The sequence below is a fragment of the Danio rerio genome, chromosome 4, assembly GCF_049306965.1.
Source record: "Danio rerio strain Tuebingen ecotype United States chromosome 4, GRCz12tu, whole genome shotgun sequence".
NCBI classification, from domain to species: domain Eukaryota; kingdom Metazoa; phylum Chordata; class Actinopteri; order Cypriniformes; family Danionidae; genus Danio; species Danio rerio.
The window spans coordinates 8,158,853-8,184,129 of NC_133179.1; the positions used below are offsets into that span (position 1 = coordinate 8,158,853).

The window sequence follows — 25,277 nt, forward strand, 5'->3', positions numbered from 1 at the left end:
TAATTCAGCTTCTGTTATTATTAGGTTATTATTATTTTAATGTAGATTGCCAGATTTTTTTTAACTGTCATTTGTTTTTCCTCCACTAGATGGCAGATTATGAACAGACATTATAAAGAATCTCTGAGATCATAATTGTTTTCATATGCCTCTTAAAAACCCAGCATGTGAGCATCTCAAGTGGATCAATTCAGGACTAATCATTAAGATCAGCACTCTATTAGAGCACATTAAAATACAACAGAATTGTGTTGAAGAGGTTAAGAGAGAATTCTCATCATCTGAATGTGTGTTTTGAAGGATCCGGCTTCCTGTCAGTGGATTTCCCTCCAGGAAATCGGAAGATGGTTCCACCCCCCTGTGGAGCCTCATGCCACTCACTTACTGACAAAGATTTGTTTTTAAGTCATGCAGATATTATAGTAGACTTCTGTATACCTTTTATTATTTTAAGACAGTGGTTCTCAAACTGTGGTGGGACACGGGCTTACTTCTACTGGTCTGCAGAGGATCAATTCTGTCATAAGTACATGCTACATATTTAAAAATTTATCAAAAATGATTTATATATGAACGTTTTTACATATAGCATATATTTCCGAGGTCCAGGCAATATTATCAGGTGTTGATGAATTGGCCACTATATTTAAAAACATTTAAGTACAGCAGTTTTATTATCATTTTTTTTTTTTTACTTTTTAAGAACAGAACGCTAACATTTTTAACTTTTAAAAGCACAATTTAATATAAATGTTGACGTTATTAGTTTGTTTGTGTGTTTGTTTTACATATAAGCAAAGCACAGTGTTAATGTTCAGATTATTTATAATGTTAAAAGTGGCCGATAATAATAAATATTCTTAATAATAGGAAATAATCTACCACGTTTACGAACTGTACAGAGCTGTAGCTTCTTTACTGCACTAATTACTTTACTGTATTTCAATACTGCTCATTATAGTGGTGCTTGGAGAGACATTTGTTTTCTGAGGTGGTTTATTCATTTTCTTGTCAGCTTAGTCCCTTTATTAATCCGGGGTCGCCACAGTGGAATGAACCAACAACTCATCCAGCATGTTTTTACACAGCGAATGCCCTTCCCACAACCCATCTCTGAGAAACATCCACACACACACACACACACACTCATACAGTAGACAATTTAGCCTACCTGTACTGCATGTCTTTGGACTGTGGGGGAAGCCTGAGCACCCGGAGGAAACCCAAGCGAACGCAGGGAGAACATGCAAACTCCACACAGAAACGCCAACTGACCGTAGGCTTTAACCAGTGACCTTCTTGCTGTGAGGCGACAGCACTACCTACTGCGCCACTGCTTCGTCCTTTTTAAGGTGGTACTTGATGATAAAGGTTTGAGAACCACGTCTATTTATCTATCATCCGTCTGGCTATTTAACTATCTATTCATCTGTCTGTCTGTCTATCTTTCATCCATATCATCCATCCATCCATCCATCCATCCATCTATCTATCTATCTATCTATCTATCTATCTATCTATCTATCTATCTATCTATCTATCTATCTATCTATCTATCTATCTATCTATCTATCTATCATCTATCTATGTCTGTCTGTCTGTCCGTCTGTCTATCTATTTATCAAAACAAATGTATAGTAAATATGCAAAGAAAATGCAAAATATGCACAATTGTTTAAAAAAAAAAATAATATCAAATATAAAATTAATTAAATTAACATTGAAGTTCCGACAACTAACCTTTTTCTGTTTTGAAAACAACATCAAATGCCACAGTAAATTAATAACAAATAAAATACGGTCGCCTACACGGAAAAAGCCATGCACCTTCACTGAAAAAAAAAAGATTCATTGGATTTCCTTTTGTTTTTAGCTAAGTGGTTGCAAACAATTTATATGGGCTGAAATTAAACAAATTAAGTTGAACATTACTAAAAAATAGTTTGTTTAAATGCAACCCAAACCAACTGTGTGCAACCACTTACCTTAAAACTCCAATGGATCATCCTTTCAGTGTTCTTCATAGGATGACCTACTTATTTTTTTTTTCCACACAGTTTTTTCCAGGGTTAATAAAGTAAGGGGGACATTTTCTAGCAATCTGATCACCAAGCGTTAGAAATCACACACATACACACACACACACACATACACCGCAAAATGTGTGCGAAGGAAGGAACACGGGCTCCTCCCGGCGGGTCCCGGGCAGGAAGAGGGTGACGTCAGTGCGCTCCTCTCGCTGCAGATTCGGGTTACAGTATAGCCTATGCTGAGTGTGTGTGTATGTGTGTGTGCGTCCGCATCCGCGTGTGTGCTCGTGTTCCTGAATGTCGGATGGTGGCTAGAGGAGGAAAAGCGTGTTTACACAGACGGGCCGAGCGCCTGGGGAATCGCGCACGGCGAGAGGAAGTGAGCCGGCTCGCTGTCTGCCTGCTGCAACTTCCTGCTCACAGAGAGAGAGAGAGAAAGAGTGAGTGAGTGAGAGAGAGAGAGAAAACAGTCGGGATCCCATTACAGTCCGACTGAGAGCTGCCGAGACGGCCGACAGCATGGAAAAACAGCGCATTATACGGAATTCTTATTAATAAAGTGAAAAGGGAGCCCGAGCATTACGCAGAGGTACGTGAATAACCCATTCGCGCTATCCGATCGCTTTTTACGCGTTTTAAAAATGTACTATTGATTCACAATAACAAGTAAAAGGAAGAGCGCTTTCAAAGTACAGGACTGAAACTTGATATCCAGAAAAAAAGAATGAAGCTTCCCTTATGCGGGAGTGTTTACAAGTGATGTTTAACACTTTGGGGTAACTGAATGGATCTGTTTTAGCGATAACAAACACCTCAAGTGTCCACCGTTCCCGTTACTCACGCGCAATTTACGCACGGTTTACGCACGACTGGGGAAAGTTTGAATACCTGTTGAGCTCACGATTTGGCGATGCGCGTTTCTAACATTTTCCTGGTCGCACATTCGGTGCTAGAAAGGCTCGAATTTGGCTACTGCCACTTTAAACGCACTAGTAGAGTTTCTGGTTTGTCTGGAAACAGCAGCAGACTAATTGCCATGCGCTTCCGGATTGAAACTGGCAGCAGACAGCATCTTGAAAATGAGTCATTGGGGCAAACAAAGAAACTTCAGTTCAGCCCTAGAGCTGATGTTACCCCTGCATCTGGATATACAGGAGTTAATGCTTATGATTAGATGAGATTGATGTATTTGATAGACCTTCATTGCAATATAAGCTCAGAATTGACCAAGGATGTGCTCAAGTTCATTACGGGTTTCATATAGAGGCAGTCGTGTTGAACAATTATGAAGTAAAACCTGAGATGTTTTGCTCTGAATGACACTAATGCCACTTCAGAGGTCATTTCCTTCTCTTTTGGAGTTTTGGTCACTGTCACATTGTGTGTAAAGTCTACTGTCATGTTCCTCCTATCGACTTCCTGTACGGTTAGATTGGTTGGATAGATTTGCAGTCAGGCAGGTTTTGGTGTCTCCAATTGACATTATGTAAAAACAAGTTCGGTGGAAAAGAGAATAAATGATCTGTGGTGATTGTAGAACTATTGTGTTTAGCATTTCAGTTTAGCCTTAATATTTATGTGTTTGTTAAGGGTGTTATTATTATTAAATATATCTCTATGTATACACATGTAATTAAATTTAAACTCAATGCAAGTCTAAGGTTTTGGCACTTGTCATATGAATGTACACATAAATTCTTGGACGCGATTTGAAATTAAATGATCCTGAAAAATTTGGTCACACTTGTGTTTTCAAATTATGAAAAATTAATGGAAAACTAATTTGATGTAGCGGAAACATCTGATTCTGAGCCCAAATAAATCTTACTGAAAGCTCTTTTTTTAAAATATCAACTTTCCTTCCACTTTTTGCACATTTTTTTTCCACTTCAGCATTAATCTGCAAGGTATCTTCTTTAAAAAAAAAACACCAAACCTAAGTCTGCGCCCCAATGCATTCACGATTTATGACATTCTTTCATTCGACTTAGTCCTTGATTTGTCAAGGGTCACCACAGCGGAATGTACCGCCAACTATTCCAGCACATTTTACGCAGAGGATGCCCAGTGCTAACCACTGAGCCATCGTGCCACCTTCAAGATTTATGACAGTTTGGAAATATAGCTTTTATGTATACGCACAAATAAAAGATTAACAAGTTGTACATGTATTATAACAATGGGATAACTATACAATCAATGCTTTAAAACTATAATATATAAAAAATCACAAATTAAGTATAATACATTCATTTAAAAAAAAGTAAAATAAATAAATATTATATTAATTAAATGAGCAGTATTTGTAATGTAATGTGTATTTATATAGCGCATTTATTGTGTATGGCCGTACACCCAAAGCGCTTCACAATCATGAGAGGGAACTCTCCACACCACCACCAGAGTGCAGCATGGGGCTAGGGTGTAGCGGACGAAAGTGAAGAGTTGGGGAGTCGCGGAAAAAAGTGAAAGTGAACAGCGGACGGGAGAGGAGGGGGTAATCGGTAGTATGAGGTGCCGGATCTGGCGTGTACCGGCACAAATTAAGCCCTGCTCACCACACACCAGCTATAGATGAGGTGGAGAGACAGTAATACAGCCAATTCGGTGGATGGGGATGATTGGAAGGCCATGATGAATAAGGGCCTGATGGAGGGAATTTGGCAAGGACACCCCTACTCTTTACAAGAAGTGCCATGGGATTTTTAATGACCACAGAGAGTCAGGACCTCAGTTTAATGTCTCATCCGAAAGAAGACACTCACTAACAGTATAATGTCCTCTTCACTACATTGGGGCATTAGGACTCAGATCACAGGTTGAGCACCCCCTGCTTGCCTTACTAACACCACTTCCGACAGCAACTTAGTTTCCCCATGTGATCTCCCATCCAGGTACTGACAAGGCTCAGCCCTGCTTAGCTTCAGTGAGTAACCAGTCTTGGACTGCAGGGTGATGTGGCTGTGGAATAGAGAGAGTGTTTTCTATACATGTCAAATTACCGTAATAATTATTCCAATATTTACAACTTAAAAAAAATAACTTTGGTCACACTTGTACATTTTAATTTTACTATACACTAAACTCAGTATTAATACCATAATATTTAATTAAAAACATTACTAAAGTACAATACATTTAGTTAAAAAATATATACAAATTTAAAACAGTATTATTTATATTACCAGAGAACGTTTTCTATACATCTAAAAGTACTGTAATGATTACTACAATACTTACAACCTCAGAAAACAACTTTGGTTACACTTTTATATTTTAATGTACAATCCACACCATCCGCTTGTTAAGTGTGACGTCACAGGAAGCGGCTTCCAGGTCCAAGTGCTCTATCAAATTGCATGGGGGACTCATCAAATGGAAATAATAAACGTTTACAAAGCACTGCAATACTTTCGAAAATCACGATCACAATATATATATATATATATATTGTGTGTGTGTTTAAATTATATATATATATATATATATATATATATATATATACACACACACCTAATAGAAGTAGAAACAGAAAGTGATACATTGTTTATAAATTGTTAACATTTTGGTATTTGTAATGCAGCAAGTCCAGAAATTGTTGTGTGCACTATGATTTTATATAAAATCCACTTTAATGTGTGATAGAACTTAAAAGTGGCCATAAACAAATATTTTCTCAATTCAAATAAGTAGCAGCTTGGACATGTAAACATTCCATACGTCATCAATAAGTCATGACTTGACTTAAGCGGATTAACAATCCATTTACTAACACTTTCAGCTCTCAAAACCTAGTATTAGTAGTTGGGTTTTGGATTAGGCAGGATCAGTAATGTAAAATAAGATCATTATACCATTTAACCTATTAATAATAGGCAGGTAATAATAAGCCAGTAGTTAATAGTGTGAATTGTTTTATAAGCTAAACACTTAACAATTTAAGCTAATTAGACTACTAATTAGCTGCCTATTAATAGTTAGTAAGGTAGTGGTTGGGTTTTGTCTTAGGCAGGATTAGTGATGTAGATTAAAATCATACTTAATAACAGTTAATATATTAATAACAGGCAGATAATAATTTTCCAGTAGTTCATAGTGTGAATTGCTACTTAAACTAAACACTTAACACATTTAGCTTATCAAACTACTAGTTAGCTGCTTATTAATAATTAGTAAGGTGCTAGTTGGTTTTGTATTAGGCAGGATTAGGGATGTAAAATAAGATCATACTTCATAACAGTTAATATTTTAATAACAGTAAGCTAATGATTAGCCAGTGTGTATTGTTACTTAAACTAAACAATTTAATCTCAATAGACTACTAATTAGCTGCTTATTAATAGTTAGTAAGGTAGTACTTTGGTTTAGGTATTGGGTAGGATTAGTGATATACAATAAGATCATAAGTGCTAATAAACAGTTAATATCTTAATAATAAGCAGGTAATAACAAGGCAGTAGTTAATAGTGTGAATTGTTACTTAAACTAAACACTTCATTTAATCTCAACAGACTACTAATTATCTGCTTATTAATAGTTAGTAAGACAGTACTATAGGGTTTAAGTATTGGGTAGGATTAGTGATATACAATAAGATCATACGTGCTAATAAACAGTTAATATCTTAATAATAAGCAGGTAATAACAAGGCAGTAGTTAATAGTGTGAATTGTTACTTAAACTAAAGTGTTACCTTAAGTAAAAATTCGTAATAAAAGCCTGTTTAAACTTATCAAGGAACATTTTCCAAACACTTTACCATATTCTGCAAGTAAATGCATGGCGTTGTAAGTGTCTACACTGGTTTCTGGAGCCCCAACACGCACACATGCAGACATTCTAGGATCTGTCTGCGTAATTTCAAGAGCTGCGGCTCTCTGGAGAGATGTGGTCGTGGAGAGAAGTCTCCTTTCTCCCTCTCTCTTCAGTAGGAGCTCCCTGAATTTTCCACTGGAGTCTGTGCGCGCAGGAAGAGTGTGCATTTAGTCATGGCGAAGTAATGTCTGCGCACACCAACTAATCTCATTACGAGTTTCCGCTGGCGCTACAGTGGAGGGGTTTGTGAGCGCGACGGCGAGTTTGGTGTTTGAAGGCTGTCTTGGGGCCATTCAAAACACTGCGCTTAGGGTTTTACGTCCAGACTGTCTGTGTTTATGTGTGTGTGTGTTACATGTGTGTGCATCTTCTCACCTGGAAGTCCCTCTTTTTTTTTCCTCCTCCAAACACACTTGACAATGTGTGAAACTTACAAAAGTTAAGCCACTGAATGACTACGCTGCCACGGTGTTGTTCCTCCTGTCTACTTCCTGTATGGTTAGATGGGTTGGATAAGCAGTTTTTTTTCTTGGTGTTTTCCACTGACTTTATTTAAGTTTCGGGACTCTTTCAAGTCTGTTTTGCTGCGATTTATATTGCGATATGCTTACAATTTGACCAGATAGCTTGACTAGCTCTATTTGGAAAGGATTCATAAATATACTGAGATTGTTCTGGAAGATTATGGGGGTTATTCTGGATTATTATTGGGATTATAGGAGGGAAATATTATACATCACAGTATTCATGTGCAGAAATTGAATAATCTAATGTAAAAATAAAACCACAGTCTTCATTGTATAAATAATTCAAAAAATAGATCTTCATTAGAGTTACAAACAGTACAATTTCATGCGCTTGAATACTTAAAAAAAAAACTTGTGCATGAATGCTTACACAGTCACAGGGCATTATGGGTAAATTCTTTAGTTACTGCAAAAATCCTCTGGTTCTGAACTTGGGCTTCTGGTTAATCATACCTGCCAACATTTGAAATGTTACTAATGTAACTAAAATTCGGGAGAGCAGGTGGGGTGGGTGAAGTGTCTGATTAACAGTGACTACGTTTACATGGACATCAGCAGGGCCAGACGGAATCTGCAGACGTTTTTTCTGCGGAGAATTTTGGTAAAAATCTGCGGATTTCTGCGGAATTATTTTGGGAGTATCCAGCGGAGTATCACAACTAAAACCTTAATATATTAAATAAAAAGTAATAAATTACTGAATAAAAACTGAATAAATTCAGATTTACATATTTACTCAAGTAAATAAACAGAATTAATAATGGGCTAAAAATCTGCAGAAGTGAAGTTTAATTTTGAACTAATTTCGAGAGGAGCATGTGCTCATGATTGACCCAGCTGGTCCACATTAGCTAATTATGATCCTCCAATCAAAGGATCCCAAATCACTATATATATCCTCATTGCCTTTCTACAACTATCTTCGTCTGGAAGAAACCCTCCTCCTCCCCTTCTTCCTCCTTTATCCAGAATGGGCGGCACGGTGGCCCAGTGACTAGCACTATTGCCTCACAGCAAGAATACCAATGGTGTTGGGTCCTCGCTGAGCCATCTGGTATTTCTGTGTGGAGTTTGCATGTTCTCCCTGTGTCCGCGTGGGTTTCCCCCGGGTTCCCCGGTTTCCTCACACCATCCAAATGTGCTCTATATTATAGATAAAACAAGCCTAAACCTTTTTTATAATGTCTTACTCTCAGGAAGTTCGCCTTGGCCTCAGCAGCGGGGGAGTTTGAGATAGACCTGAGCTCAATCTCCACTCGCCCTGCAAAAGGGGTGGAACCCTGGGCTTGAGGATCCCTTGAGCTCAGGGCTCTCTCCCAGGACAGCATGCCAAACAAGCTATGTATAAATCATGAGCGCGCGCAGATTTCGTGTGGGCCTAGACATCAGTAATCAAATTATTTGCTTTAATCTAATTAAGGGAATAATAAGACTAAGGTGTTTACATGAGTTGCTTTTTGAGTGTTACTTTCATGATCCTGTTTTACATGTTATAGCACAATTCGATTACCGTCATTGCGTCATCGTGCCATCCGCATTTGCTTCGGAGTTTTGTGTAATTTTGCGCGTTTCATGTTTAATTTGTCGACTTTAGCTGCAGTTTGCCACTTTCACTTTCATTCACGAACATTTCATGCATGCTCTCCGTGACAAACGAGATATTGGATGCAACTATGAACTACTGGAAGAGTGTTGTTTTTTCTGATTAAAATGGACACGATGCAGGTGTCTGTGGTCTGCACTGACTTGGTAGGTGCAAAGAGTGTCAATCAGCCGTGCGTGTGTGGGTGTGGACTATCCTGTCACAAAATGCGGCGAAAAGTCCTACATGACAGTAATAGTTCGATTAAGGTGTTTACATGTCTTTACTGCACTTTAATAATGCGACTAAAATCGGCATAATCGTCTTAATTTAATTTCTCTTTAGTTCAATTATGACCTTAATCTAATTAAATAAATCAAAAATCGCTGTTTACATGTTAGACCCTTAATCAGAATATTGCCTTAATCACATTAAAATCTAATTATCGGTCATCCATGTAAACATAGTCACTGTTGAGAACCGGGTTAGTAACTGTACTATGGAGTGGGTTTCGTGCGGTCGATTCGATCGGATACTATACCCACTGTAATACAGACTGTTTACGAGAGTTTTCCAGGAGAATCTATAACCCCAAAATATAAACTTAAGATTGCACTTCCTGCATGTGACTATTGCACATGTGCACATTGTGTTTTCGATGCTGAAACGATATATTATGTAGCCCTACTTTTAAGTTATTTTGACCCACATGCATTTTTCAGTGATTCGATGGCAGTGGGTCATTCGAATGGTCATTACCGTTTCTTCCTGGTATTGACATGTGTTTTTATCTTGCGATCGCCTGTGTTGTGATTTTTGTCCCTTTTTTCTTATTTAATATCTAAAAAAATCTGTAAATTTGCAGTTTTCTGTATTTTGTGATTCATGTCTTTACTTTTTCTAATTTATTTATGCTTTTGAAATGCATTATGGGACCTTAATCTTTTTTTCCAGTAACATTAAACCTTGAAAAGTTAGAAAAAGTGACTTTTATTGACATTTTTAATAGTTTGACGTGATATATTGTCTGGGTTGGTGTTGGATATTACTCTACAAAAACCTTGTAGTAAAAAGTATAGAAAAATCTCATAAAAAAACGGCAGCTCTGGTTGCCAGAATTTTACACTTAAAATTTGATAGAAATGTCTCATTTTTAAAAATAAATGCTGTAATACATTAATTTATTGTGTTAACACACTAAATAGGTTATATATGAATAAATATGTTAAATATGAAGTACTAACTTTACATTTTATTCCTTTTTTGAAAATGACATATACTAAACCAATGCGCATTACAAACCTTTCCAACAAGCAGAAAAGCATGCTAATATACAGAAAAGCATGCTAATATGCAGAAAAGCATGCTAATATACAGAAAAGCATGCTAATATGCAGAAAAGCATGCGAATATACAGAAAAGCATGCTAATATGCAGAAAAGCATGCGAATATACAGAAAAGCATGCTAATATGCAGAAAAGCATGCGAATATACAGAAAAGCATGCTAATATGCAGAAAAGCATGCGAATATACAGAAAAGCATGCTAATATGCAGAAAAGCATGCGAATATACAGAAAAGCATGCTAATATGGAGAAAAGCATGCTAATAAGCAGAAATATTAGCTAATACTAAACACACACTAATACTTAACATAACACCATCATTAAAACACATAAAACCTAATTCATTTAATCTAAATGAGATGTAATAAGACTCTAATGTGCATAACTGATGAGGGAAAACACTAAAAAGAACCATAGTAATGTCAACAAACATGCAGGTAACTTAATTCACAGATATATATTGTATATATTAAGGACACTTGCTCACAGATGTTTACTGTAGTACTTTTTTTTACTATTAAAATAATGGCCGTTTTTTTGCAGTGTACGTGGTTTTGAGTGCAGGAGAGTAAGCAAATGAAAAGGATGCGGATGGCAACTATGATTATGATCGTAATCTGTTTGTTTTGGTGTGCTTCTTTACAACACGTCCCATCACTATCATGTGTTCAGTCACAAGGTGGAGAGAAGATGGTCTTTTCGGACTGTTTGAATGCATCTGACTACCTCTGAAAGTGGTCAAAAGGGGACAAACGTGAAAACATTTTAGATTTCTTACATGTTATTTAATGTCGTTCAGATGAGATGGGATTGAGGAAAATGCATCATGTTAATAAACAGGGCCTTTGAACTTTACCGCGGTAAAACAAACTATCTGTGATGTCCAAATGTAGAAAAATTAAATACCTCAGTTGATTTACTTTAACAAGTTTTACACAGTGTTTGTAGTAAATTGATTAAAAAAAACAAATCTTAATATAAAAAATCGTTAAATAAGTCAAAATTCAAAAGATTTTAATAAAAAGTGTAACGAAAGAAAATGTAACTACTGCAATGATATTAAGTCAGAAAAAAATAATTACAAATATTTCAGTTGCATGCCTTTCTGATGTAGTTACATTTAAAATAATTCAAATATGTAACATTTCATTTGACTACTAAATATTTATTAAAGTTTGGGCAAATATATCCTGAAATTACCATTAATTACTGTGCACAAAACGTAATAATGGCATACTACACTCTAAATATGTTATGTTGTCATAACCCATGATTTAGATTAAACATGGACCGTGTCATTTAAACTTAATTGCAAAATATTGTTGGGTTTGTCCATGTTGGGTTACGACAATCTAGCATTTGTAGCAACCTAGAGTATAATAATCAATACACACATATTGAGCAGCAGACACAAGATCAAAAAAATTTAGCACAACAGCACAGTAATAAAAATGTGTAAATTAAACTTTTAAAATTGATCCGTCAAACAAACTCATTATTAGTTCCTGAGTGCATTTCTACTCTACTAATAATCAATCCACTTTATATTAGGTGACTTTAATTGCTATGTACTTGCATCAAAAAATAAATACAATGTACTTACTGTGATTCTAATGTATTGCAGAAGACATCTGGGGGACTTGAGGTGGGATATGGGAAGGGTACAGGTTTGAGGGTATGTGTAGGTGTAAGGTTATGGTCTAAAGTAGGATCAACAGTGTATTTACATGCAGGTATTTAATCAATCATATTACACAGTAAGTATTAAATATTTTAAGTACATGTTAGTTGAGGCCACCTAATGTGAAGTGAGTCCTTAACTTTATTTGACAAATCAGTGCCCGAAAGGGAGAGTTTATCTGATGTTCCTAGTCCTCTATGGCATTTGTGGATTTTACAATGGTCCGCCAATGGCTGTGTGTGTATATATAAATGTTCATCAACAAAATCCAGCTCCAAAAGTGAGACATAGGTGATTTTTTAAATGCATCTGCTCCTGTTTAAAACAGACATGGATGCATTATGAGGATTAATAAATGAAGACGATTGGCAAAAGATGCACAGAAAATCCATGTGGCTTTACTGACACCTCATCCAAATAACTACAAAAGCTGTCCATGATTATTTCCTGTCGGATTTGCATGTGTTAAAACAGCTTTGAACCCAGTGACCGTGAAGCTGATGCATGGCAGACAGAACAGAGCCGCTGCAGCGCAGACACTGCGTTTTGTTTACTGCACACTGTCTGTTATTTATTTGGGTGTCATGAGGTCTCTCATCATCTCAACATGCCTAAATGCAATTGTGCGTCAAGCTGTCGAAGAAAATCCTGGCTCACTTTGCTTCTGCGCTGTTTAGAAAAATACAAGAGAGCCATAAACTCCAGATTTGCACATGCAAATCACATTCATGCAAACCCCCCCCCAAAATCTAACAATGACTTTTACAGCCACGTTCCACGCAGGCACCTCTCCAAACAGCCCAGAGCTTTAGAATTGTGTTTATTCCCATTGATTAGACCAATAAATCTGGGAATCCATGAGTCTGTTCATAGACGGGATCGTGCCAACACGAAAGGAGAAGCGGAAACCTCCCATTTGTGCCTTGCGTCCGTGTGGTCCCCGCGTTCCTGTGTTTGCTCCCCGCAGCAGGAATTCCTACCTTTCAGTTAGGGATGGCCATTCCCAGGAAGACGCCCTTCAAAGGAGAATTGGAGGAAGTCCTGATATAGACAGTTTTACGGTCGCTTAACGCAGATGCTCCGCTCAGAGGATGTTGGAGCAGGAAACGGCTTTATTTCGCTTCTTTGGGGGTTCGGAAAATAATAACTGGCCGACGGTGTGTTAGCTTTTATGTTTTGCTCAATCGTGGAGTATGAAATCTTTCTGTATATCGGTATATGATTGCTATAATGAGATCTGTTTCACACATGTGGAGTAATGAATGAGCATTGTGTGTGTGTGTGTGTAAATGCACAGAACTTCCTGATAAATATCTGTGGCCTGTATTGGCAGGGTTTTCCGAGCACTTCCTCCTTTGTCACCACTGGTTTGGCTGAATCTTGTTGTTTGTGTCTCTTTGCTATCGCTCTGGCTGACGTGCATTCAAAACATCTGAAACACAAAAATAAAAGTAATGAGGACCAAATTATAAAGCAGAAAGCCATCATTAAACCAAAAATTCAATAATCATTCTTAAATTCATGCTCCTTTCGGGAATTTTCTATTGATTGTTATTATAAAGAGAGCATTATAGCATTGTAGTCAGTACATCAGACATCATGCTACAATGTTATATAGCTTTACATATCTTATTCTGTAAATATGTAGAAAACATATAGATTATATGTAGAATATATAATCACTGTAAACCCTAATGTTGTCTTTACTTAAACATTTAAGTAAAGTTGACCGAAAATAACTTAAGATTTTGCATTTTGGTCCTATCGCTTAAAAATATGAGTTAATGTTACTTGTGTACCATGAAAATGCATAAACTTAAGATTTCAAGTATAGTGAGCTCAAAATTATAATTAATCCTTTGAAAAAAATAGGTCACAAATGTAGTCTAGACTAAAATTCTAAATGGCTTCAGGTATAATTATTTATCATAATGTGAATAAATGACTAATTATTATAATTTTTTGTTTAAAATGTATTTAAACATTTTTTATAGTGTGTTATTACACACACACACACACATGCATATATATATATATATATAGATATATATATATATATATATATATATATATATATATATATATATATATATATATATATATATATATATATATATATATATATATATATACAGTTGAAGTCAGAATTATTAGCCCCCCTTTGAATTTGTTAAATTTTTTATTATTTTATAAATGATGTTTAATAGAGCAAGGAAATGTTCACAGCATGTCTGAAAATATTTTTTTCTCCTTGAGAAAGGCTTATTTGTTTTATTTTGGCAAGAATAAAAGTAGTTTTTACTTAAAAGAAAAACATTTCAGCCCCTTTAAGCTATATATATTTTTTTTCAATAGTCTACAGAACAAACAATCATTATACAAAAGCTTGCCTAATAACTCTAACCGGCCTAGTTAAACTTATTAACATAGTGAAGCCTTTAAATGTCACTTTAAGCTGTATAGAAGTGTCTTGAAAAATATCTAGTAAACTATTATGTACTGTCATCATGGCAAAGATAAAATAAAGCAGTTATTAGAAATTAGTTATTAAAACTATCATGTTTAGTAATAGGCTGAAAAAAATCTTCTTTTCATTAAACAAAAATTGGGGAAAATATTTAACATATATATATATATAGACTATACTTAAAAGTTCTAAGTTTGGTTAACTGAACAATTTAAGTATAGTCTACAAAACCGGCAAGTTAAATAAACTTAAATATGCAAGTTTTGGGAGACTCCATTTACTCAATTAAATTGAGGCAACAAGTTTACTCAATTAATTTAGTTCAGTCAACTTATAAGGGTTTTCAGTGTATTGATATTAAATATATATATAGATTCTCAGTGGATAAAATCAAGCATTTTATTAGCAATTTTTTTGCTTTACCAGATGAAAATGCCATAATACTAATTATATTGAGTATATACTAATTGAAAAGGTAATTGAAATATTTTTAAAGTACATTTTCGACACCATTCAATTAATTGCCTGATTGATTACTAAATAAAAGTCTTATATTTTAAAAAGATAACCTGTTACTATAAAAACTTCACATTATGCTTATTTTCTGAAAATATTTACTATTTTTTTTAAAATCCAATTGATTCCCAGTAGACTAAAACAATGTCTAAAATGTGTGACATTGCTGCTTCAAAATATTAAATATATTAAATCGTTACTTTGCTGAGTTTCCTAAAATATTTACCACAATTAAACTGATTCCCAAAGTATTACCTAATGTTTTATTTCATTTTGCCTGCAAGTGTTTCAGTGTTTAAATTTGACCCTATCCTTATAGCTCTAAACGAATCATTCAATCAATCCCTCGATGTTTTCCAGAGCCGCCAGTTTGATGAGTGAAAACCAAGGTGAAAGTTGAAGCTTGTGAGTGTCTGTGTCAAAACGATGACAAAGACTTTCCCAAAATAAGGCCGTCTGCAACCAGGGAGTTCCTCTTGGCCAATAAAACACACTGTGTGTCAGAACTATCCACACTAGTGAAGTCAGCCAGCCTCGTTTTTTCTCCATCTATCGCTCCGTCTCACTCGTTCCTTCCCTCCATCCATCCATCTATCCATCGCTCCGTCTCTGGAGATTGTTGGCTCAGACAGCAGGAAGGCCGCAGTAAACGCCAGCCCGCCCTGTTTGACTGACTTACAGTTACTGAAGGGTATGATGTAACGATTGTAAAAACCGAGGAGTGTGTCTGAATGTGCACACTCGCATGCATTTGATAGTTCTGAATTCAAGTCGGACTGGTTTTCCCAGTGTCAGAGCTCAACCCGAGGTCCTTTCTGTCCTCCACCCAAGGTCTTCCTGCATCCTGACACTGGTGTTGAGTCTCTTTTGTAGATGTGCAGTGAAAATAGACAACGAATAAAGCTGAAAAACTACATCCTGTCCTGTATTGTAATAACAATAACTAACTACACTGGAATAACTAAGTGTATGCAGTATTTCAGAAAGGTTGGCTCACTTAAAAAAAAACGAAAACCTACTGACTGTCTTTTCTCTGTAAAACACAAATAAACATTCAAAAAAATGTTCATGCTGCACCTTTTCGTATAGTAAAGCATGCACACATAATATTGCATGCACATATTTTTTATGAATATGCACAATGACTACTTTCGTCTATTGTAGAATACTTTACAGTGTAAATGCTATATTGGATTACTTTTAAAACTAGTTTTGGATTTCTTTCTCTTTTTCTTTTTTAGATTTTTGCCAGTTTTTTTCTACGGGAGCGTATTTCTAGATCTAACAGTTTCTCTTGTAAATGTTCTTTAATTTGGTTGGTTTAATCGAGCATTTCTTTCAACTCAGTAACGTTCTCCTCCAGTTCTCCAACTCGCTGCTCCCAGGGTTTCCGCAGGGTCTTAAAAAGTCTCAAATTTAAAAATCTAAATTTTAGGCCTTAAAAAGTCTTAAATTTACAGTTCGAGGTCTTAAATATTTTTTGCACAGGTCTTATCTTTCCGATGTCCATGTAACGCTACATCTAATGCTCGTTTGAATTCTTTTTTGTTGTTGTTGCTTGGTTTTTGTGATGTTGTATTTCACTAGTCCTAATGTAGGCTATTTTGTGGTATTACAACTACAAATGAGACCACACTGAAAAAAATGATGTCTGCAAAACTGTTGCAAACTATTTATTTGTGTTAAATTTAAACAATTTAAATTTAATAAAATTCAACTTAATTTGTTTGTTTAAATTCAGCCCAAATAAATTGTTTACCGCCATTTAAAGTAAAAAAAAAATGAGTAAATTCAAGGAATCACCTTTGAATATTTGTTTTTCAGTGCAACATCCAATAGCCAATCAGCTTTCTGTTATTAAACTCAGTGCGCGTGGCGAATGTAACGTCAATGCTGTGTTTGCGAAGGTTTGCTTTCGGTGCGCACGACATGATTTTGGCTGGCAGAGTGAACAGATTTCGGGTGAACAGTTCGCGTCTGACTTTACTGTCTGTTCTATAGACCGCCCCCTTTCCTTTTAAAGATTATAACAACTGCGAATGCGTTGTTTAAAAGCCTCGTCCATTTCGTGAGGTGCGTGCACAGTCAGCGGAGGTGTGAGATGCGGCGCCAGGCGAAAGTATAAATCTTAAGATGTTTTTTCTTTCTGTACTTTTCTGTAGGACTTTTCAATTAAAATTATTTTATTTTACCACAAACTTTGTGCATTTTTGCATTTTTTTCTTGCATGTTTTTGATGATATAGGTCTTAAATTCAATACTTAATGGTCTTAAAAAGGTCTTAAAAAGTCTTAAATGTGACATTAGGATATCTGCAGAAACCCTGTGGTCCTGTTCGTTGACCTTTTCTGCCGTTGCGTTTAGGTCCGTGATAAGGCCATGCAGTCTTTGATTGACTTCTTGTTTAAAGTTGCTTAGTTCCATTTTCACACCTTTTCCGAGAGAATCTTGGAAGGCGGTTAGATCGGTTTTAATATCCATCTGGAAAGCCTTGATGTACGTATGTATTGCTGCTATGCTATCAGTTATCTCGGCTGTCTCTGATTTTTCATCTGCTGATTTGTAGTTTTTTTCAGGGGTCAATCGTTGTTTTGCCCTAGCCTTTTTGTTTTTGTCCCCCTCCATGTTATTTAAGTATGGTTTAGATTATCATATATGATGTAAAATGGAAGATTAATACCAGTGTGTATGGGAGCGCTCTTTCTATGCTGCTACACATGTCGACGCATAATTGGAAATCCCTCTTCACCTGTATTAAATAATAATTTGCAAAAAAAAAAAAGTTTATTATCATCTTATCACTACTGTCTGAATTATAACTCTATAAAACCTTTAAAAATATATTAATATCTTAATGTGTGAATTTTAAGTAATGGTTATAATTATCGACACCCCTCATTTTTATATATTTTTTTATTTCAAACAAACAAAGCAACCAAGCAAGATGCATCCTTGTATACTATAAAAACCTAAATAAAAAGCATAATTTAGCCCCTATGGTGGACGTTTGCGATACATTCATTACCAATAGATTTATAGAGACTTACAGTGCTCGGCATATGATTATATATATATGATATATGATATATATATATGATATGATATAAGTACACCCCTTACAAATCTTTTAAATTCATATTTTTATTAGAAAGAAGCTATACAATATTATGTTTGTGCATATACTTTAGATTAGTCAGTACTGAAGGCAAATCTGAAGATTATCTAACTAAATAATTTTCAATAATGGTCCAAAAACTAGTACAGCCAAATGTATATGTTATAGAAAAATATTAATTACAAAAATAAAAAGGAAGAAAAATCAAAACAAACAAATTTTTTTTTACATAATTGAAATTTTGTAGGTTGTAATTTTTTTTGCAATATATTGCTTGAATTTAGCTGATTTATCTTTCAATTTTAAATATGTTTAGTGACTAAAATATGATTTTAATAAATATATATGTTTAATAAATCTGTTTTGTTTAAATGCACCAAAATACATTGCCTATAATCACTGAGAAATGGACAAAAATATTCATCTGTATATAATAGTTTTGTTTAGACATAGTAGCTCTTCATTTTAAGCAGAGATGAAGAAGAGGAGGTAATAGGAGTTCAGCAAGGTTAAGCGTGTGGCTCAAGGGCATGACGACAGTGGTCACAGGAAGCAAGATTTCAACTTCCTGTGCAGTTGAGCCTTTAACATTGAACCACTGCACCTTCCTGTTGGAGTCAATCCCAGACCACATGCATGAAGGAACTCAGTCGTGTTGATTAAAAAATAAATCCTTATCTTACACCCAGTGAGTCCACTTCCATACTCACTGAGTAGATTTAAAACTCAATTGACCTGAGATGCATCCAATCATGTGGTCTTCGGATTTTTCTTAAAAGAATGTGCGCAGATATTTTTGTGTACATCCTGTTTCGTGAGATCGCAGCTTCCTGTCTGTCCAACCACAACGGCAAAGTATAAAGAGCCTTTTTGGACTTCTTCTCTCCAGTGAAACTCATTTAGGATGGCACGGTGGCTCAGTGGTTAGCACTGTCGCCTCACAGCAAGACGGTCGCTGGATCGAGTCCTGGCTGGGCTAGTTGGCATTTCTGTGTGGAGTTTGCATGTTCATGTGGGTTTCCTCAGTGTGCTCCAGTTTCCTCCACAGGCCAAAGACATGCGCTATAGGTGAATTGGGTAAGCTACATTCTCTATAGTGTTTGAGGGTGCATGTGAATGAGTGTATGTGGGTGCTTCCCAGAACTGGGTTGTGGCTGGAAGGACATCCGCTGTGTAAAACATATTGTAGCATGTTTGAAAAGGTTTAATACAGTTCCTGTGTTCTATTTTGGGGTGTATCTGTATTTGCAATGCGGGGTTGTAAGGAGCAAGATTTTGGGGAAAAAGCGAGTCCGCGCACTCGATAAGGAAGGAGGGGTTTTCCGATTGGATGAAACCGGTATATGACTCTGTGAGTGAACAGTGTGGGTTCGGAGGTGAACACAAGGATTACTCTGTCTGAACGTGTAAAAGCTGATTAAAAAGACAAGTTATACTGTTAAATGCTTCCTGGCTTCTTCAGTTCGTTACAATATGCTGAAATAGTTGGTGGTTCATTCCACCTCTACTAAGCTGAAAGAAAAGGAATGAATGAATGAATGAAACTCATTCACAAAAATCAACTGTTAAGTTTGTAGTAGAGACTGTGTGTATATTGGACAGTGTTACGGTCTGATAATGACTTTTGTTGGGTGGTGTTTATGAATTATGAATCAGATAATATGAAAGAAAGCTTTGGACTTCATGCTTTTTTATTGCTATACTAATCTGGAGCAGCTGATATTTTGATAAATAGGACTCATATACACTACAGCTCAAAGGGTCATTGTTGTTAATGCTTCGCTTCGCTATGGTTTATTAATGCCTATAAATACAGTAAAATTAAGAATATTGTATTAAAATCTGGAGAAGTTGATGTTTTGATAAATAATAATACTTGTGTACTCTACTGCTTAATGGGTCATCATTTTTAATGCTTTAGAATAGTTTATTAATGTCTAAAAATACAGAAAATGTTTGAATATTGTATTCAAATCTGGAGCAGTTGATATTTTGACTAATAGTACTAACTTATATACTCTACTGCTTAATAGTTCATAATTTTGAATGCTTTGGAAAGGGTTATTAATGTCTAGAAATACAGTAAAATCTGGAATATTGTAATAAAATCTGGAGAGGTTGATGTTTTGATAAATAATAATGCTCATATACTTTACTGCTCAATAGTTGATCTTTTTAATGCTTTAGAATGGTTTATTAATGTCTTAAAATATAGTACAATCTTGAATATTAATTAAAAACCTAAAGCAGACTAATAGTACTGACTAATATACTTTACCTCTTAATGGTTCATCATTTTAATGCTTTGGAATGGTTTATTAATGTCTAGAAATACAGTAAAATCTAGAATATTATTTCAAAATCTGGAGCAGCTGATATTTTGATAACTCATACACACTATCACTCAAAGATTCACCATATTTAATGCTTTGGAATTGTTTATTATTGTCTAAAAATACAATCTGGAACATTATTTCAATTTAAAATAACAATTTTCTGTTTAAATATATTGTTAAATTTCATTTATTTCTGTGACTGCACAGCAGAATTCTCAGTATCATTACTCCAGCCTTCAGAAATCATTGTAAAATGTTAACTTGGTGCTGAAAAAAGATTTGTTAATGCAAAAAAAAAGCTGTTGTGCTGCAATAGTTTCATGGAAATGTTTTTTTTTTAAAAGTACGCAATTTTAAGTACATTTATAAATTCATTTACCACATGCTTTTAGCCAAAGCAACATAAAAATGAGGACAAAAGAAGCGCTTCAAATCACCAGAGAGCAGCTATATATGAATGCCATGACAAGTCTAGTCTAAGTTTAGTATTTTTTAAAAGTCAAATCATTTTGAAACAAAAATAAAATGAGTCTCTTAATGTCACTTTTAACCAGTTTTAATGTTTCCTTGCTGAAAAAGTTCATTTATTTAGAAAGATAAAAATTCTTAAATCGCCTTTATGTAGGTTGTATTAAATTTGAATTTTGAATCTACTAAGCGCAACAGGAAAAGGAGATAACTTGACGCTGACTTGCCGTATATCTACATTGTAAATAGGGATTTTTTTACTTTAAAAAGGGCGTGAACTTGTTGCCTTTACAAATTACAAGTTGATTTTACTTGAAAAAGTCAGTAAACCCATTGCAACTTGGAACTGTTAAGTTGATTTAACTTAATTTGTATAATTATGCGCATAGTTTATTTACTTTAAAATTTAAAGGCAACAGGTTTGCTCTAAAGTCAACTAATTATTTTTAAAGCAACAGGTCTACTCACGTTTTTAAGTAGTCAACTAATCATTTTTAAAGCAACAGGTTTCCTCGCTTATTTTAAGTAAAGTCAACTAATAATTTATTTTTGCAATGTACACTGTAAAATATACTGATAATAATACTGTTGCAAATACGATTGTGTTGTCATATATTTTTTGTTGCATCTAAAAAGAAACAAATAGAGAAAACTAGATCCCAAACATTTGAATGACAATGTTAAAGCCTGAAATGTTGAGTTGTGGCCTTTGGATTCTCCTTAACCCACATATCTCTATCCGCTTCCTTTAATTCATGTGAACAAACTCCATGTTTACCCTGCTAGTTTGACCATCTTTGAGCGGACACCTCCATCCTAGAGAGGTCAGCGGCTCGGTCGATGCTGCTTGTTTGTGAACCACTCTTTCTGACTGATAGTCCTTTGTTGTTTATGAGCCTGTGCGTTAATGTACAACAGAACAGGAAATGCTTGTAGAGTTTGTGGGAGGGCACCCAGGAATGACGTTTTTTTTTTCTGTGAGGAGCGCGGAGGGAAAAGGGAAATTAAAGGGAGAGCATGGATTCAGGAGCACAAAACGAAAGCGGCTTTCTTTAATGTGGCCACGTTTTTCAACTGATGCCTCAGCCTCTCCCTATTCACCACTTCCGCTTAGAAACCTGCATGGATGCTTAAGATTTTAGTTTTATTTTTTTTAGAAAGAACATTAAATCTCTTCTGGAAGGATTATCAGATCAATTGAAATGAGATGCAAGGTCACTAACTGCAGTATATTTGGCGTAGCACCACAGGATCTTGCTTCAGATCTTTAAAGCTTGTTAAGCTCATTAAAAGTGTCCTCATGCCACCTCTGCTTGGCTGAGAAACATGCAGCGCACAAAGTGTCATTCTGGCTCATTTAAATGGGATACTATTATGAAATTAACTCAGAAATCACATAGATACATATTGCTTATATGAAACAAAAGCTTTTTAAGATGTCATTGTGGCAGCTATTACAAAATTCAAGACATGTTCATCAATGTTTTAATCCTTTTAATTCATTTTCCTTCAGCTTAGTCTCTTATTTATCAGGGGTCGCCACTGCGGAATGAACCGCCAACTATTCCAGCATATGTTTTATACAGCAGACCTAGTACAGGGAAACACCTATACACCTTACATTTACACACTACGTCCAATTTAGTTAATCCTATTCACCTATACCACTTGTCTTTAGACCGGAGCACCCGAGGAAACCCCCATGGGGAGAACATGCCAACTCCACACAGCAATGCCAACTGGTCTAGCTGGGACACGAATCAGCGACCTTTTTGCGATGAGGCGACAGTGCTAACCACTGAGTTTTGAAAACGATACAGTTTGTTATAGGCTACAAAATCTACTATTTTATTGATCTGATTATGTGTTCAATCTTTAGATAAACACAGGAAAAAATATCTCTATTTTTGGAGCATCATTGTTGTGTAAACCTCCGTATAGATGAAAAAATGAATGGTGTTTTTGCTTTTAAATTAGAACTATTTTATGTAATCCCAGAAAGCATAAAGCAATAAACAGACTCATTTAGTACCCTGGTATACTCAAAAAAACTGAAGTATAATTTGAGCTTGACAAGGTCTGGAGATCTGTATTGAGAAGGTACTTGTATTAGAGAAAAGGTACTTGTATTAGGTCATTGTATTAAGGAGGTACTTGAATTGTTGGTATTGTTTGCAAGGCAGAAAACTCATTTTGTAGAGGAATATCAGTCATCCTATGATTACTAAAATGTAAATACACCAGTTCTTGCAGGATTTTTCAGTCTAATGGTTCTTGAGATCAAAAAAAGTACAATTTTACAAGGTTTTTGTGTAGTTCCACAGCAAAACAAAAAAAATTGAAGCAATTAATTCCTTACGTTTTAAGAAGTCTTAAGAAAAGCAATTATAAAATCAGTCATTTTAGTATTTTATATACATACAGTTTATATAAAGCACAATTTTTTGCTTCTTTTTCAAATATTTTCTAAATGATGATTAACAGAGCAAGGATTTTTTTCACAGTATTTCCTGTAATATTTTTTTCTTCTGGAGAAAGTCTTACTTGTTTTAATTCGGCTAGAATAAAAGCAGTTTTTAATTTTTTAATCACCATTTTAAGGTCAATTATTAGCCCCTTTAAGCTATATTTTTTTCAATCATCTACTAAACAAACCATCATTATACAATGACTTACCTAATTACCCAAACTTTAAATGTCTTTAAATGTCACTTTAAGCTGTATAAAAGTGTCTTGAAAAATATCTAGTCAAATATTATTTAATGCCATCATGACAAAGATAAAAAAATCAGTTATTAGAGATGAGTTATTAAAGACTAATATTATTAGAAATGTGTTGAAAATATCTTCTCTCCGTTAAACAGAAATTGGTGGGGTCATATTTGGGGCTAATAATTTAAGAGGGCTAATAATTCTGACTTTTACTCTATATATGTCCCTTGAGAGACTGATGCACTGTTTGTGTTAATAATTTTACCTCTCTCGTCTGGCAGATATGGAGAGTGCTATCACGCTGTGGCAGTTTCTGCTGCAGTTACTGCTGGATCAGAGCCATAAGCACCTGATTTGCTGGACGTCCAACGACGGCGAGTTCAAGCTGCTGAAGTCAGAAGAAGTCGCCAAACTCTGGGGCCTGCGCAAAAACAAGACCAACATGAACTACGACAAACTTAGCCGAGCGCTACGCTACTACTATGACAAGGTTACTATTACAAGCTGCCATTTCACTATTACATAACAATATCCAATTATAATAGAGGAAGTGACTCTTTTAAGGCAATGCAAGCATGAGTGTCGACCCCTAAACTTGATTGTCATTAGCTATGCTTCCATTCATCTCCTATATACAAAACGTTTAATGGAAATGCCAAGATGTGCATCAATTTTGACAATACACATAAAAAATGCACAGCTAAGAAGGATAAATGTTTTATCCATTAAAAAAAATGGACAAACTACACTGAAAAAAATTATTCAAAGATGATTCCTTGGATTTACTAACATTTTTTACGTTAAGTGGTTGTAAACAAATTATTTGTGTTGAATTTAAACAAACAAATTAAGTTGAACATTATTGAACTTAATTTGTTTGTTTAAATTCAACACAAATAAATTGTTTGCAACAATTCTGCATGCAACACTTTTTTCAGTGTACACACGTTTACCAAATAAATTGGGATAAGCTTGTGCTTCATCCCACATCCCACTCCATTCTCAACCATGTTGAAATGTATTTTTTGTTAATGATATTTTATGTAGGATATTTCTGCTCGAAAATAAATCAAATCAATTCCAGCATCAGCATTAGGGCTGCACAATATATATCGTTTCAGCATCGAGGTTGCCACAGCGGAATGAACCACCAACTTATCCAACACATGCAGCATATGCCCTTCCAGCTGCAACCCATCCCTGGGAAACATCCATACACACTCATTCAAACTTATACACTATGGACAATTTTAGCTTGAAACAATTTTAGCTTTTAGACAACCCAATTCACCTGTACCGCATGTCTTTGGACTGTGAGGGAAACCAGAGCACCCGGAGGAAACCCACACGAACGCACGGAGAACATGCCCAATTCTAAGAAATATTTGTGCTGTTATTAAAAGAAACACATCTTAAAGCATTTTGAATTCATTTACAAATATCATGATATCGTGCGGATGGTTTTCTTGTGATATATCGCTGATATCGTGATCTCTCATCATCGGTGGTAAAATATCATGATATTGTATCGTATTAGTGTAATTAAACATCCGACTACTTATTTCACTTTTATCTTTGCTTTATCTTATTTATTTATTCATGCAACTTCTTTGATTCGCTTGTTTACAAGATTATTCCAATCAATCTAAATGAATGAATTCATTTTAAATAGAGCTATTCA

General features: G+C 35.2%; 1 protein-coding gene and 2 long non-coding RNA genes across 6 annotated transcripts in view; 1 reads left to right on the forward strand and 2 right to left on the reverse strand.

Moving 5' to 3' along the window:
* Positions 1-25,277, reverse strand: part of LOC141381591 (uncharacterized) — a 419,099-nt gene that overhangs the window by 168,598 nt on the left and 225,224 nt on the right. The gene's annotated exons all lie outside the window — the stretch shown is intronic.
* elk3 (ETS transcription factor ELK3) overlaps positions 2,499-25,277 on the forward strand; it is a 36,505-nt gene continuing 13,726 nt past the window's right edge. The window contains exons 1-3 of one of the 4 annotated variants that reach the window (XM_073946144.1): positions 14,337-16,362; positions 16,401-19,157; positions 23,878-24,086. In XM_073946144.1, the coding sequence (XP_073802245.1) occupies positions 19,085-19,157; positions 23,878-24,086 (282 nt within the window). In that variant the 5' untranslated portion in view covers positions 14,337-16,362; positions 16,401-19,084. 4 annotated transcript variants of the gene reach the window in all.
* On the reverse strand, positions 4,796-24,019 carry LOC141381589 (uncharacterized). The gene is made up of 3 exons (XR_012401886.1): positions 23,862-24,019; positions 11,905-13,414; positions 4,796-4,991 (listed from the first exon to the last, which is right to left on the reverse strand). It is a non-coding gene; the product is annotated as an uncharacterized lncRNA (long non-coding RNA).